The 15479-nt window shown below is 40.6% G+C and overlaps 1 protein-coding gene across 2 annotated transcripts; it reads left to right on the forward strand.

Moving 5' to 3' along the window:
- The first annotated feature begins 2289 nt into the window (after positions 1–2289).
- LOC113929368 (T-cell-specific guanine nucleotide triphosphate-binding protein 2-like) lies at positions 2290–14520 on the forward strand. 2 transcript variants are annotated; one of them, XM_027606226.2, is made up of 3 exons: positions 2290–2522; positions 4721–4758; positions 12920–14520. In XM_027606226.2, exon 3 carries the CDS (start codon positions 12940–12942, stop codon positions 14230–14232), a length of 1293 nt encoding a protein of 430 aa, XP_027462027.1. In that variant the 5' UTR covers positions 2290–2522; positions 4721–4758; positions 12920–12939; the 3' UTR covers positions 14233–14520. The 2 variants fall into 2 exon arrangements, with proteins under 2 accessions (XP_027462027.1, XP_027462025.1); XM_027606224.2 differs by lacking the exon at positions 4721–4758 and having other exon boundaries at positions 2291–2522.
- The last annotated feature ends 959 nt before the right edge of the window (positions 14521–15479 follow it).

Here is a 15479-nt window from a genome sequence, read left to right on the forward strand (position 1 = left end):
TAATGATCAGAATTTATGCATTCACAACAGAATAACAGGAATGCCAAAAAATGGACTATGCATGCAATCATTTAAAAAATCATTTTGGAAGATCTGTGTGAACAACCATTTTTTACTACTGTGTCAGTAGAAAGACCAGTGCTGGTATGTAGTAACCATCACACAAAGAGATATTCTCTCTGCTAAGCAGAAAATTCCAGATTCCTGTCCTTCATTTTCCCAGGAAGGATCATATGAAAAGATTCTTTAGAGCTGATTGTTCTCACTGTCAAGTAACAGTCATTAAGTTCTTGGTTTGTTCAAGAGTGAATTATGGAAATGTCTGTGAAACACCTTGAGGGCAGTGGGTCAGGATTGCTTCAGGGATGTCCTAAGTCATCTTTCCAGGCACAGTGCATGCCAACACAGAATAATTCAGGAGCTGGCTGCCTCATTTTTCCCATTTTCATTCCTGACATCCTGAAGTAGATAGGATTGCTCAGACTCAACAGGGTCCTTAAAAATCTCTTCTTTTTTAAGAAGAACTTTCACATCACTCACCACGGTCTCAAGGAAATAATTTTGCAAGTGAAAAATCTTCCTAAAGTAAAGACCAGTGGCAATGAGTCCTCCACTAACAGAGCAGAATTTTTCCACATATCTCAACAGTTTAACCCCTAATGACTCATCATCCTTCTCAACTGATAGCAAATGGGGAGACTTAAGGTTTGCCTTGAGTTTCTCCAATGACACGTTAAAGTGCTTGGCCATGGTTTCGAGGGATGTGTCATCCAGTCCAAAGTAAGACCTGTAGAGGTTTAAGGTGCATGAATGTGCCATTTTGTAAGACTCAGTCATATTCTTTCTTCAAAGTGATTATATTAAGTTACAATCCCAGCAGCCATGTTTCAGAGATTGTAACAATCCACATTCTCACCAATACCTGATTTTGTCCAACTTTTAACTTTTCTGACAGAATTAATGTACATTGTCAATTGTAGTGCACAGATGTATATTTGTCTATTCCTAGTTAATCTCTGGTACTTTCTCTAATTTTTTTTGTCCTAACATGTTTCTATTTCTGAGAAAGTTCTGTTCATGTCTTTTACCCACTTACATGTGGGATTGTTTCACTTTTTCTTAATGATTTCTGGAACTTTTTAAATATGTTCTTTCCACAGATCCTCAGTTGACTATCTTTGTGCAAATATCTTCTCCAGATATGTGGAGATTTTTAACTTTCTTTTTGCAACTGTTTTCATGAAGAGAAGCTTTTCACTTTAATGTAGTCAAAGGTATCACATTGGTCAATCTGTTTTATACAGCTGTCATCTTGGTATCTATATACAGTATCATCTTTTTAAGGCATCTTTCTCTATGAACAGCTATATTTTCTTCTATAGTTTCCATTTGAGATTTAGGTCTTATACCCATCTGGAGTTGATTATCATAAGTGATGTAAGCAGAGATTCAGTAACCTCTGCCTATATGGAGAACCAGTTTGTCAACTCCATTTTCTAGTTGGTGCCTTCTATACCCACTAACATCCCATGCACTTGTCCTATGCCACAGAACTCCACACATGCCTGAATCCTATACAGGGCTCTGTGTTCCTTTCTGTGGGTCAATTGGTCTATCCCTGTGCCAGCATCCAACTGTCTTAGATACTATAGCACCGAAATAAATCTTATCTGATAACCGCAGATCCTCCTATGTTCTTCTTCTTCTAAAGAACTTTGATATTTTCCTCTTGATCTTCCATATATATCTAAAATTTCAGACTCCTTTCTCCCTTTCTGGCTCTCCCTCCAAGCTGCTTGTCAAATTTCCTCAGAGTGCCTCCTGGAAGATTAAGGTGTTCATGCGATGTTACCCCATGACCTGCTAGAGTCATCCATGCCTAAGTGTTAGAATGTGGCAGCCAGCAATAGGGCTCCTAAAAATGAAAGAAGCAGAAAGACAGAGAAATTATATAGTTCCTCTCCTTTCTGACGGGAAAAGCTTCTCTTTCATTGGAAGCTTTGGAACCTTGCTCACAGCCTTCTTCCCTGTCCCAGTGTTCCCATCAGATTCATGGCTAGATGATCACACAGGGGTCATCGGAGACCTGCCTCCCATGGCCCCTGGTGTTTCTCTGCCCTCCCCCCCGCTCCCTGAGCCACCTGTGGTCACAAACCTTCATGTTTCTTTTCCTGGAACTGCTTGTTTTGTGGAGAAACAATGGTTTCACTTTCATGTCCTGTGCGTGTGGGCCTTACAAGTATCAGCCAAGTCTTTCTGAGGGAGGGGCCCAAGTCAGAGTCTGTCATCCTTCCTGTTGTTTTCACACTTCACCCAGTTAGAACAGAGGTTCTCCAGCCCCTTGCTTAGGGCAGTGACTTCAGGAGCACTCAGTGCCTGCATTTCCCAGGGAGTATAAGCCTCTGGATTGTTCCTGTGCCAGGGGCTCCAGGGAGTACTTGAATACACACAGCATTTTCTGCTGTGTTAGTGGAAACATTCCTGAACTCTATCATCAGAAACCTCTCTTCTTTCCAGAGCTGGTGAGTGAGAAAAATGTGTACTTGCAATGATGGGATATTGGCTTTGTGATTGGAGGGTTGCGGTGTAGGTAAGATGGGTTGAAATGTAAGATTTCATCCAGCTGCTCCTGCCATCCTCTTTGAAGAGAGAACCATAGTCTAAAGATGCCTGTTTTTCTTTTTTTTTTTAATGAGAAAATTGTAAGAAAAATTGGAATGAGCAGAATGTTTACCGGGTATCTCCTTTGGAAACTATGCCATCTTTAAATGCAATCTAGCCCTTCATACCATAGAGCTATTTCAAAACTCAATAAGGTGGTTTTATTAAAGATTTATTTATTTATTTGACAGATAAAGAGAGAGCACAAGTAGGCAAAGAGGCAGGCAGAGGGAGAAGCAGACTCCCTGCTGAGCAGGGAGCCCAATGTGGGGCTCGATCCCAGGACCCTGAGATCAGGACCTTAACCAACTGAGCCACCTAGGTGCCCCAAAACTCAGTGAATTTTAATAAGTGGTAGCAATGCAAAACAATTATTTTGTTCGGAATATCTTCCCATCCATTCAGGCTATAGTAAAATACCACAGACTGGGTGGCTTATAAACAGAAATATACTTCTCTCATACTTCTGGAGGGTAGGCAGACCCAGATCAAGGCATCTTTGTTTCAGTGTTTGGTGAGAGCTTGCTTCCAAGGTGGACATTTATGTGTCACCTCACTTGGCAGAATGGGCAAGTTAGTCTCTTCAGTCTCTTAATCTGGAGTATCTGTGGGATTAATCCATTCATGATCCCTCTGCCCTCTTGACTAAGGCACTGCCCCAAAATCCACCTACTAATACCAAAACTTTGAGCTCATGCATCATTTATGAATTTTGTGGAGGACACATTCAGTCCATAGTAGTCATATAGCTAATATCTGTCTGTACAGGTTCAACTGACTTCCCACCCTCACCTTAGAATACAGCACTGTTGCATCATTGTAATATTCATTTCAGTATTCTTGAACTATAAATGTTTCTTTGGGAATATCCATTTAACCAGTCATCTGCCTCGTTCCTTCATTAGTAATCAGAAAAATAAATCTTTAACACATGTTTATTTTATATTTCTTTGAGACTCATGATTCTTCCTCTTTTGAAAATTGTCTTTGCAGGACATATAGGAAGGGGATGAGCACTGAGCACACTCCTACTCTGAAAAGCTCACTGGTAGTCCCTGAGACAGGCTTATGTGTATAAATATTTTTAAAATCAAAGTTTCCTCACTGATAGTGGATGAAAAGAGGCCCCATCAGTAATGTAGTGATGATTTCCTTGAATTGCATTGATTTAATCAGATATCTCTATTTCAAGACTGTGCAGAATTGAATTGAGAAAATTAAAGCTCTTATTTACTTCCCCAGCCACTTCCTGTCACATGTTCTAAATCCCACCCAAACTCTTCCATGAGGCGAGATAAATAGACATTAAGCTGCCATGGGGCAACTATTACCACAGGACTATGTGCTTGGCCATCTCCCTTATGGAACATACAATACTGGCAGGCTTTTCTCTGGCCCCTCCCTCTCCCAAAAGGCAACTCCTGCCCCTATTTGCTGTAGGTTATGTGAACTGAGGTATGTTTGTTATTCTGTGCTCTCTAATGTGCTGGCCTGATTGATTCCTCCTACACAGTAGAAAGGTGTATGGCTCAGTATTATGGTTTCAGGAAAATGCAGACTGTCTGCATTAGTTTCTCAATGTTGTGTAAAATATTAACACAAATCTTGCGGCTTAAGGCAATAACAGATTTATTGTCTTATAGTTCCAGAGGGAAGTTATCAAAAATGAATCTCTTTTTTTGCAGTATTTTTTTTTATTTTATTTATGTTATGTTAGTCACCATAGAACCATAGTCACCATAGTCACCATAAAAACAGCATTAGTTTTTGATGTAGTGTTCTATAATTCATTATTTGCATATAACACCCAGTGCTCATTGCAATATGTGCCCTCCTTAATACCATCGCCAGGCTAATCCATCCCCCCATCCCCCTCCCCTCTGAAACCCTCAGTTTGTTTTCCAGGGTCCATAGCCTCTCGTGGTTCCTCTCTTCCTCTGCTTTCCCCCTCTTCATTTTTTGTTCCTTCTCCTAATGTCCTCCATGCTATTCCTTATATTCCACAAATAAGTGAAACCATATGATAATTGTCTTTCTCTCCTTGACTTATTCCACTTAGCATATTCCCCTCCAGTTCCATCCATGTCGAAGCAAATGGTGAGTATTCATTTTTTCTGATGGCTGAGTAATTCCACTGTATATATGAACTACATCTTTATCCATTCATCTGTTGAAGGGCATCTCGGCTTTTTCCACAGTTTGGCTATTGCGGACATTGCTGCTATAAACATTGGAGTGCATGTGCCTCTTCTTTTCTCTACATCTGTGTCTTTGGGGTAAATACCCAGGAGTGCAATTGTTGGGTCATAGGGTAGCTCTATTTTTAACTTTTGAGGAACCTCCATGCTGTTTTCCAAAGTGGCTGTACCAGCTTGCTTTCCCACCAACAGTGTAAGAGGGGTCCCCTTTCTCCACATCCTCACCAACACTTGTTTTTTCCAGTTTTGTTAATTTTTGCCATTCTAACTAGTGTAAGGTGGTATCTCATTGTGGTTTTGATTTGTATTTCCCTGATGGCTAGTGATATGGAGCATTTTTTTTTCGCATGTCTGTTAGCCATTTGTATGTCTTCTTTGGAGAAATGTCTGTTCATATCTTCTGCCCATTTCTTGACTGGATTATTTGTTTCTTGGGTGTTGAGTTTGAGAAGTTCTTTATAGATCTTGGATATCAGCCCTTTAATATAACATCATTTGCAAATATCTTTTCCCATTCTGTAGGTTGCTTCTTAGTTTTGTTGACTGTTTCCTTTGCTGTGCAAAAGTTTTTTTATCTTTGTGAAGTCCCAAAAGTTCATTTTTGCTTTTGTTTCCCTTGCCTTTAGAGACATGTCTTGAAAGAAGTCACTGTGGCCAATGTTGAAGAGGTTACTGCCTATGTTCTCCTCTAGGATTTTGATGGATTTCTGTCTCACATTGAGGTTTTTCATCCATTCTGAGTTTATCTTTGTGTATGATGTAAGAGAATGTTTGAATTTCGTTCTTCTATATATAGCTGTCCAATTTTCCAGCACCATTAATTGAAGAGACTGTCTTTTTTCCAATGGATATTTTTTTTCTGATCTGTCAGATTAGTTGATGATAGAGTTAAAGGTCCATGTCTGGCCTCTCTATTCTGTTCCATTTGTCTATATGTCTGTTTTTGTGCCAAAACCGTGCTGTCTTGGTGATCACAGCTTTCTAATGTAGCTTGAAGTCAGGTATTGTGATGCCGCCAGCTTTGTTTTTCTTTTTCAACATTCCCTTGGTTATTCTGGGTCTTTTCTGGTTCCAAAAAATTTTAGGATTGTTTGTTCCAGCTCCTTGAAAAATGCCAATGGTATTTTGGTAGGGATGGCATTGAAAGTGTAGATTGCTCTGGGCAAGATAGACATTTTCACAATGTTTATTCTTCCAATCCATGAGCATGGAATGTTTTTCCATCTTTTTGTGTCTTCTTCAATTTCTTTCATGAGTGTTCTGTAGTTTCTAGAGTATAGATCTTTACCTCTTTGGTTAGGTTTATTCCTAGGTATTTTATGGTTTTTGGTGCTATTGTAAATGGAATTGATTCCTAAATTTATCTTTCTACAGTTACATTGTTAGTACATAGAAAAGCAACTGATTTCTGTACATTGATTTTGTATCTTGCCATGTTGCTGAATTGCTGTATGAGTTCTAGTAATTTAGGGGTGGAGTCTTTTGGGTTTTCCACATAAAGTATCATGTCATCTGTGAAGAGAGAGAGTTTGACTTCTTCTTTGCCAATTGAATACCTTTTATTACTTTTTGTTGTCTGATTACTGATGCTAAGACTTCTAGTACTATGTTGAACAAGAATGGCAAGAGTGGGCATCCTTGATATGTTCCTGATATTAAGGGAAAGGCTCTCAGCTTTTCCCCATTGAGAATAATATTCACTGTGGGCTTTTCATAGATGGTTTTTATGAAAATGAGAAATGTTCCCTCTATCCCTACACTCTGAAGAGTTTTAATCAGGAAAGGATGATATATTTTGTCAAACGCTTTTTCTTCATCAATTGAGGGTATCATATGGCTCTTGTCTCTTCTATTATTAATGTGTTCTATTACATTGATTGATTTGCAAATGTTGACTCACCCTTGCAGCCCAGGAATAAATCCCACAGGGTCATGATGGATAATACATTTATTTTTTTTTAAGATTTTATTTATTTATTTGACAGAGAGAGAGCACAGGTAGGCAGAGAGGCAGGCAGAGGGAGAGGGAGAAGCAGGCTCTCCACCGAGCAAGGAGCCTGATGCGGGGCTTGATCCCAGGACCCTGGGATCATGGCCTGAGTTGAAGGCAGAGGCTCAACCGACAGAGACACCCAGACGCCCCATGGATGGATAATACATTTTTTTTAAAGATTTTATTTATTTATTTAAGAGAGAGCACGAGAGGGAAGAGGGTCAGAGGGAGAAGCAGACTCCCCGCTGAGCAGGCAGGGAGCCCGACGCGGGACTCGATCCCGGGACTCTGGGATCATGACCCGAGCCGAAGGCAGTCGCTTAACCAACTGAGCCACCCAGGCGCCCTGGATAATACATTTAATGTACTGTTGGATCCTTTTGACTAGGTGAGAATTTTGGCATACATATTCATCAGGGATATTGGTCTGAAATTCTCCTTTTTGATGAGGTCCTTGCCTGGCTTTGGGATCAAGGTAATGCTGACCTCATAGAATGAATTTGGAAGTTTTCCTTCAATTTCTATTTTTTGAAACAACTTCAGGAGAACAGTTATTTTTTCTTCTTTAAATGTTTGGTAGAATTCCCCTGGAATCCATCAAGCCCTGGACTCTTGTTTTTTGGAAGATTTTTGATCACTGCTTCAATTTCGTTACTGGTTATTGGTCTATTCAGATTGTGAATTTCTGCCTGCTTCAGTCTTGGTATCTTATAGGTTTCCATGAAGGCGTCCTTTTCTTCCAGGTTGCTTAATTTATTGGCATGGATTTTGATAATAATTTCTAATAATTGTTTCTATTTCCTTGGTGTTAGTTGTGATCTCTCCCCTTCATTCATAATTTTATTAATCTGGGTCCTTTCTCTTTTCTTTTGGATAAGTCTGGCCAGTGGTTTATCAATCTTACTAATTTTTTCAAAGAACCAGCTTCTAGTTTCATTGATTTGCTCTACTGTATTTCTGGTTTTTAATTCATTGATCTCTGCTCTAATCTTAATTATTTCTCTTCTCCTGCTTGGCTTAGGCTTTATTTGTTGTTCTTTCTCCAGTTCTTTAAAGTGTAAAGTTAGGGGTGCCTGGGTGGCTCAGTTGTTAAGCTTCTGCCTTTAATTAGACAAGAACATTAAAACAACAATTATAAATATATTCCATATCTTCCAGAAAGTAGACAAAGCCTGAGCATAGTAAGAGACATGAAATCTATTTCCAAAAACCCAAATTTAATTACTGGATAAGAAAAATAGAATATGTGAGATTAAAAATATACTTGATAGAATTAGCAGCAGACTAGACAATGAAGAATGATTAGTGAATTTGAAAACATAGTAGTAGAAACTATTCAAAATTAAGACAGAAAAAAGATAGAAGACCCAATATACATGTAATTGAGTTTCCAGAAGAAGAGAAGAGAGAGGGAGACACAGCATATGGTTTGGAGAAATAATGACAGCATAAAATTCCCAAATTTATGAAAATTACCAATAATTGCAAAAAACCTCAGTGAACCCCAAATAGAAAAAACATGAAGAAAATTATACCAAGGGACATCATAATCAAAATGCTTAAAACCAGTGATCTTCAAGACACTCTACAAAATGAAAAGGCAATCCAGAACCTGAGAGAAGATATAAATTCAATGTCTAATAAATAGAAGTCTAATGAATTTATAAACATCATCAATAAAGTTAGAAAATGCAGTTAAAAATTTACAATAGCAATGAAAAATATAAGGTAGTTGAAAATAAATCTAACAGGGACGTCTGGGTGGCTCAGTCATTGAGCGTCTGCCTTCGGCTCAGGGCATGGATCCCAGAGTCCTGGGATCAAGCCCTGCATTGGGCTCTCTGCTCAGCGGGAGGCCTGCTTCTCCCTCTCTCACTGCCTCCTGCTTGTGTTCCCTCTCTTGTTGTCTCTCTCTCTGTCAAATAAACAAAATCTTTTTTTTTAATGTTTAAAAATAAATAAAGTGTAAAGTTAGTTTGTGTATTCGGGATTTTTCTATTTTTTTGAGTGAGGCCTGGATAGCCATGTATTTCCCCCTCAGGACTGCCTTTGCTGTATCCCATAGCTTTTGGACTGATGTGTTTTCGTTTTCATTGGTTTCCATGAACTGTTTAAGTTCTTCTTTAATTTCCTGGTTGACCCAAACATTCTTGAGCAGAGTGGTCTTTAGCTTCCAAGTGTTAAAATTTCTTCCAAAATTTTTCTTGTGATTAAGGTCCAGTTTCAAAACATTGTGGTCTGAGCATATGCAGGGGATAATCTCAGTCTTTTGGTATCAGCTAAGACCTGATTTGTGACCCAGTATGTGGGCTATTCTGGAAAAAGTTCCATGTGCATTCAAGAAGAATGAGTATTCTGTTGTTTTAGAGTGGAATGTTCTGTATATATCTATGAAGTCCATCTGGTCCAGTGTGTCATTTAAAGCTCTTGTTTCTTTGTTGATCTTCAGATTAGATGATCTGTCTATTGCTGAGAGTGGAGTGTTGAGGTCTCCTACTATTAAAGTATTATTATTAATATGTTTCTTTATTTTGGTTAACAGTTGGCTTATGTAGTTGGCTGCTCCCATGTTGGGGGCATAGATATATACAATTGTTAAGTCCTCTTGTTGGATAGACCCTTTAAGAAAGATATAGTGTTCTTCTGTGTCTCTTACTACAGTTAAAATCTAATTTGTCCGATATGAGAATTGCTACTCCAGCTTTCTTTTGAGGTCTGTTGGCATGAAAAATTATTCTCCATCCCTTCATTTTCAGTCTGGATGTATCTTTAGTTTCAAAATTAGTCTCTGGTAGATGGCATATGGATAGGTCCTGTGTTTTTATCCAATCTGCAGCCCTGTGCTATTTCATGGGAGCATTTAGGCTGTTCACATTGAGAATGATTATTGAAAGATGATTTTATTGTCATCATATTGCCTGTGAAGTCCTTGTTTCTATATATTGTCTCTGTAAATTTCTGTTCTATATCACTCTTGGGGTCTTTCTCCTTTTACAAAACCCCCCTTAATATTTCTTGCAGGGCCGGCTTGGTGGTCACATATTCTTTTAGTTTCTGTCAGTCTGGAAGCTCCTTGTCTCTCCATCCATCTGAGTGACAGCCTTGCTGGCTAAAGTATCCTTGGCTGCATATTCTTCTCATTTAGTACCCTGATTATGTCTTGCCAGGCCTTTCTGGCTTGCCAGGTCTCTGTGGATAAGTCTGACGTTATTCTGATGTTCCTCCCTCTGTATGTAAGGAATCTCTTCCCCCTACCTGCCCTTAAAATGGTTTCCTTGGTTCTAAGATTTGCAAGTTTTACTATTACATGCAGGGGTGTTGGCCTGTTTTCCTTGATCTTGGGAGGGTTCCTCTCTGCCTCTAAGACATAAATGTTTGTTTCATTCCCCAGATTAGGGAAGTTCTCAGCTACAATTTGCTCAAATATATCTTCTAGACCTCTTTCTCTCTCCAACCCCCCAGGGATCCCAATATTTCTGATATTGGAACATTTCATTGAGTCATTAATCTCCCTCAGTTTGATCCCTTGGGCTTTAATCTGTTTTTCCCATGGCTCCTTGGTTTCCTTCTTTTCTATCATCTTATCTTCTACCTCACTAATTCATTCTTCTGCCTTGTTTACCCTGGCATTCTGAGTATGCAGTTTAGACAGCATTGTATTCATAACATTTTTAAGTTCAGCCTGATTTGATCTCATTTCTGCCCTTAGAGATTCTATATTGTCCTAATATTTTTCTGAAGCCTAGATATCAACTTCATAATTGTTACTCTTAAGTTTATCTCTGACATCTTGCTTATACCTGTACCCATTAGGTCTGTGGCAGAGGCAACAGTTTCTGGTTCTTTTCTTTCTTGGGCATTCCTCCTCTTACTCATTCTGTTGCAGGGATCGTTGAGGGAATGTACAGAGTCCAAAGTATTAACCACGACCCAAGCAAGATGTACCTGTTTTATAGGGACCTTAGGGTTGTAGGTCTCTTGTTCCTCCAGCCTGTCTTCTGGGGGAGGGGCCTGCGGTGCTGTTACTCAGGCAACCCTGTTTGGGCAGTTGTCCTGCCCCCTGTGGAGTAGGGGATGGGCTCAGTGAAAACCGTTTTTTGGGGACTTTTGTTCTCTGGTGGCTTTCCCTGGTGGCTTTCTTCTTGTCTCTTCCGAGAGTCAGACAAAACTGAACTCATCCAAACCTCTGTCTCAGAACAGAGAAATCACAGTCTGCTCTTCACTGAGCTCTCCAGGACACACAGTCTCCATTTCTGTCTGTGCTGTTAAAAACCACAGCCTCCCTGGTTGTGCACCCCACAGCAACACTCCCAGAGGGCGATCCCAGGGCTGGGCATGTCTCTGCCCTTTGTGTTTTTAAAACTGCAAGCTGACCCTGGTTCGCGTATGCACCCACAGCTCCTGGATCCTGTCTGGGGGCTGGATTAAAGTTTTTTCCCCACCGCTACCAGTCTGGGAGTTGTGCCCAGTACCCAGCACAGGACGCTTTTGCACTCTGGTGTTATATCACCTTCCCGGTGCCAGCTTATGGAGGCTCCCTCCCCCTTCTGTTTATCATCCGATATCTGCCCACAGAATCTCAGCTCTGAGCTTCATACCTTGAGACCACCGGAGATAATCTCTTTGTAGAGATCAAGATATATATTCTTACATCTCAGGCTGATATCGTGGGTGTTCAGAATGGTTTAGTAGATATCCAGCTAAATTCAGGTTGAAATAGGGTCCCCCTACTCCTCTACCATCTTTGGAAAAGTCCCTAGTCTGGAGGCTAGAAAGCGCTGATCCTGGGAGGGCAGGGCAGGTTTCTGGAAGAGCTCTCCTGGCTTGTGGCTGGCAATCCTTTGGCTGTGTCCTCACAGGGCGGACAGCAAGCTTGGCTCTGGGGTCTCTTTTTACTAGGACACTAATCCTGAAGGATCAGAACCCCAACCTATGGCCTCATTTATCCTTAATCCCTTCCTCAGAGGTCCCACCTTCAAGTATAGTCATGTGGGGGGGAGGGGCTGGGACTGTGACATACTGTTGGAGGAGGTCATCAAGAAGACGTGATGGCCAGTTGACCCAGGAGCTGGGCCCCATAAAAATTAATCTTAAGCGGCGCCTGGATGGTTCAGATGGCTAAGCTTCTGCCTTCAGCTCAAGTCATGATCCCAGAGTCCTGGGATCAAGTCCCACATTGGGCTCCCTGCTCAGTGCAGAGCCTGCTTCTCCCTCTCCCTCCGTCATTCCCTCTGCTTGTGCTCTCTGGCTCTATCTCTCTGTCAAATAATAAAATCTTTTTTAAAAAATGAAACTGAGAGGAGCTAAAATCAAGATGTCAATGGGTAATGGGTATTAAGGAGGGCACTTGTGATGAGCACTGGTTGTTATATGCAAGTGATGAATCACTAAATTCTACTCCTGAAATTAATATTACACTATATGTTAACTAACTGGAATGCAAATAAAAACTTAAAAATAAAATAAAATAATAAAATGAAATAGAGGTGTCAGCAAGATTGGTTCCTTCTGAAGGCTCCAGGAGACGATCCACTTCTTTGTTTCTTCAGCTTTTGGAACCTGCCTGAATTCCTTATCTTGTGGCCCTTCTTGCATCTTTCTGGATCTTCACTTCAATCTCTGCCTCCATCATCCCAACTCCTTTTCTTCATTTGGCCTTGTCTCCTTCTTATAAGGTCTCCTGTGATTATATTGAGCCCATTTGGATAATCCAAGAAAATATTCTCATCTGAAGATCCTGAACTTCATCATACCAGCAAAGTGCCTTTTGCTATGCAAGGTAACACATTCACAGGCTCCGAGGTTCAGGATATAAACATCTTTGAGTACTGTTACTCTCCATTCCACAGGTCCTGACTCTTGTAACATAGGAAACATCAGAGTAGACAACAAGTATTTTCTACTGTAGCATGAAAACAAAATTCATCAGGAAAAATACATGAGAGTAACATTAGTAAGTGTGAGAGAATGGGAATGGGCTGTTGAGACCTGTGTGTTTCCTCAGCTTGACACTGTGTCCATTCTGCTGCTCCATTTGTCTTCCTAATTCACTTTCCTTTTTCCACAGATGGTCCACAGTTAACCAGCATGGATCAGTTCATATCTGACTTCCTGGTAGGAAAGAATTTTCAACAATTGGCCACCAACTTTGTCCCTTACTACACCACATTAGTCAGTAAGGTAGGGGGGATCATCTCTCCAGAAAATCTTGATAGAATTCAAGGAGCCCTTAAAGAGGCCAAGCTAAAAGATGTGGCTGACATAATTGAGGAATTACTTATGGCAGCAGAGAATGCTCCCCTGGATGTGGCTGTGATTGGGGAATCTGGCACTGGGAAGTCCAGTTTCATCAATGCCCTGCGAGGACTTAGTTATGAAGAGGAGGGTTCTGCGAGTGTTGGCGTTGTGGAGACTACCATGAAGAAAACGCCCTATCAACATCCCAAATATCCTAATGTGACCTTCTGGGACCTGCCTGGAACTGGAACCCCCAATTTCCATCCACATGAATATCTAGAAATGGTGGAATTTGCTACCTATGACTTTTTCATCATTATTTCTTCCTGTCGGTTTAGCCTCAATGATGCTTTGCTGGCCCAAAATATCAAGGAGATAGGCAAGAAGTTCTACTTTGTTAGAACCAAGGTGGACAATGATTTATATAATGAAGAGAAAAGCAAACCCACATCTTTCAAAAGGGAGAGAGTGCTTCAGCGGATACGTGACAACTGCCTGGCTAATCTCAGCCACATTGGAGTGCCTGAGCCATGCATCTTCTTGGTCTCCAACTTTGACCTGGATGACTTTGATTTCCCAATACTGGAAGAGACTCTGCTGAAGGAGCTCCCTTTTCATAAGCGCTACACCTTTGTACTCCTGTTGCCCAATTTGTCTGATGCTTCCATTGAGGTGAAGAGAGCTTTCCTCAAGGAGAAGATCTGGCTGGATGCCCTGAAATCATCTGCTTTGAGCTTCATCCCCTTCATGGCCTGCTTTAATGGCTTTGATTTGCCCCAGCAGGAAAAGTGCTTGAACCTTTACCAGAGCCATTTTGGTTTGGATGAGAATTCAGTCAAAGAGACTGCAAAGAAACTGGGCATGTCTGTGGAGAAGATCAAGAGTTTCACCAAGTCCTTGAATTTCTGGTTACTTGTGAAGGATGAAAGCATAGCAGCCAGGGCCATGAAGTGTGTTGAATGCTATTGCTCAGTAAATGGAAGCCTGCCATCCACTGCCTTCCAGTTTTTGAAAACCTACTTTCTACATTTGAAATTCATCAATACAGTCGCTGATGATGCTAAAATTCTCTTGCATAAGACTTTAGAGAGCATAAGTCTTAGAAGATGCCAGAGAGATGGGTCAGACTGCCTAACTGAATAACAAATGGGCCTCAGGTCTTGGGTTCTGTAGGTGGGAGTGGAGTCCTCTTCCACACACCACCAAGACCAGATCTTTCCTAAGGTAACGAGAGTGTCTCCCCATTGGACAAAAGCATTGCTCCATATTGATACTCCACTGCTATGCAAAAGGGACCATGACTTCTTTCTTAGGCTATTTTGCTGAAATTATGACAGAAATGCACCCCATAGTTTTCATTAATCTCCATGTGTTATAAGGTAGCTTACACTTGCTTCTTTTACTCAGTTAATAAACATTTGGTACAATCAATATAACTGTCATTTTTTTTTATGAATGATTTTCCCCAAGCCTCATATCAATACCCTCCTCACAAAACCAAGGGAAATGCACAAGTCAGGGAAATATCTAAGTGAATACTGTAGTGTGTAGTAGGGCACCCCAGCAGGGAGGAGGAAGTTGAAAGAGGATTAGGGAAATGTTCTGGGATGTCATATTTTCAGGTACTACAGGAGAACACAGGGAAAGGAACAAAGTCAAGGTTTGTATTTCTAAGACTTTACAAACATTAGATGGGATGAGAGACCTGTGAATAGGACAATGAGGGACAGGAGATATGAGAAAGTGACGGTGAAATAGTAAAGAGACTGGAAAGCAAAGATGAACTCAATTAGGCAATTTGGAGGAATAATGTGTTTTGGTTTCACTCAAATTTCCACATCAAACTTGTGAAATGGGACCAAAAAAATTAAAAATATATGCCTCAAGGCTCAAGGATTGTTATTCCTGCTATTATTGTAATTAAGATTTTCCCACTTCTTTCCCATCACTGGTATAGGGTAGATGCTTTATGGTGTAACAGATGTACATGGAGGAGGCTGTCCCTCAGACCCTTATTACTCTGAAGGTTTACCCCAGAGATAGAAGGGCACAGATGTAAATGGGAGTCCATAATTTCCTGACTACTCCTTGCTCCCCTACTGCTCAGTAGAGGTCTGCAGGGGGGCAGAAGAGAGTCAGTAAGGGATAAATGATTGCTTGTGCTGCCTCATGCAAAAGATATGTGAAATATTCAAAGAGAAGGAGCTCTTGACCTTTTTGTATGGCCACATTGCATTTAAAAATGTTTTTGCCTTAGATTTTGATATGCATTCCCAGAGCAAAATTTACACTAGCAGGCCCAGGTTGCTTACTGTCTTGCCACCAGATCCCAAAGAGCATGGGCACTGAGGAAATACTCCTTTTTTTCATTTAATCAACCTAATGTGGCT

The sequence above is a fragment of the Zalophus californianus genome, chromosome 5, assembly GCF_009762305.2.
Source record: "Zalophus californianus isolate mZalCal1 chromosome 5, mZalCal1.pri.v2, whole genome shotgun sequence".
In the NCBI taxonomy this organism is placed as follows: Eukaryota; Metazoa; Chordata; class Mammalia; order Carnivora; family Otariidae; genus Zalophus; species Zalophus californianus.

What these genes read in the sequence shown, in the direction of transcription:
- LOC113929368 (XM_027606226.2), top strand. Translation starts at nt 12,940, where the DNA reads ATGGATCAGTTCATATCTGACTTCCTGGTAGGAAAGAATTTTCAACAA.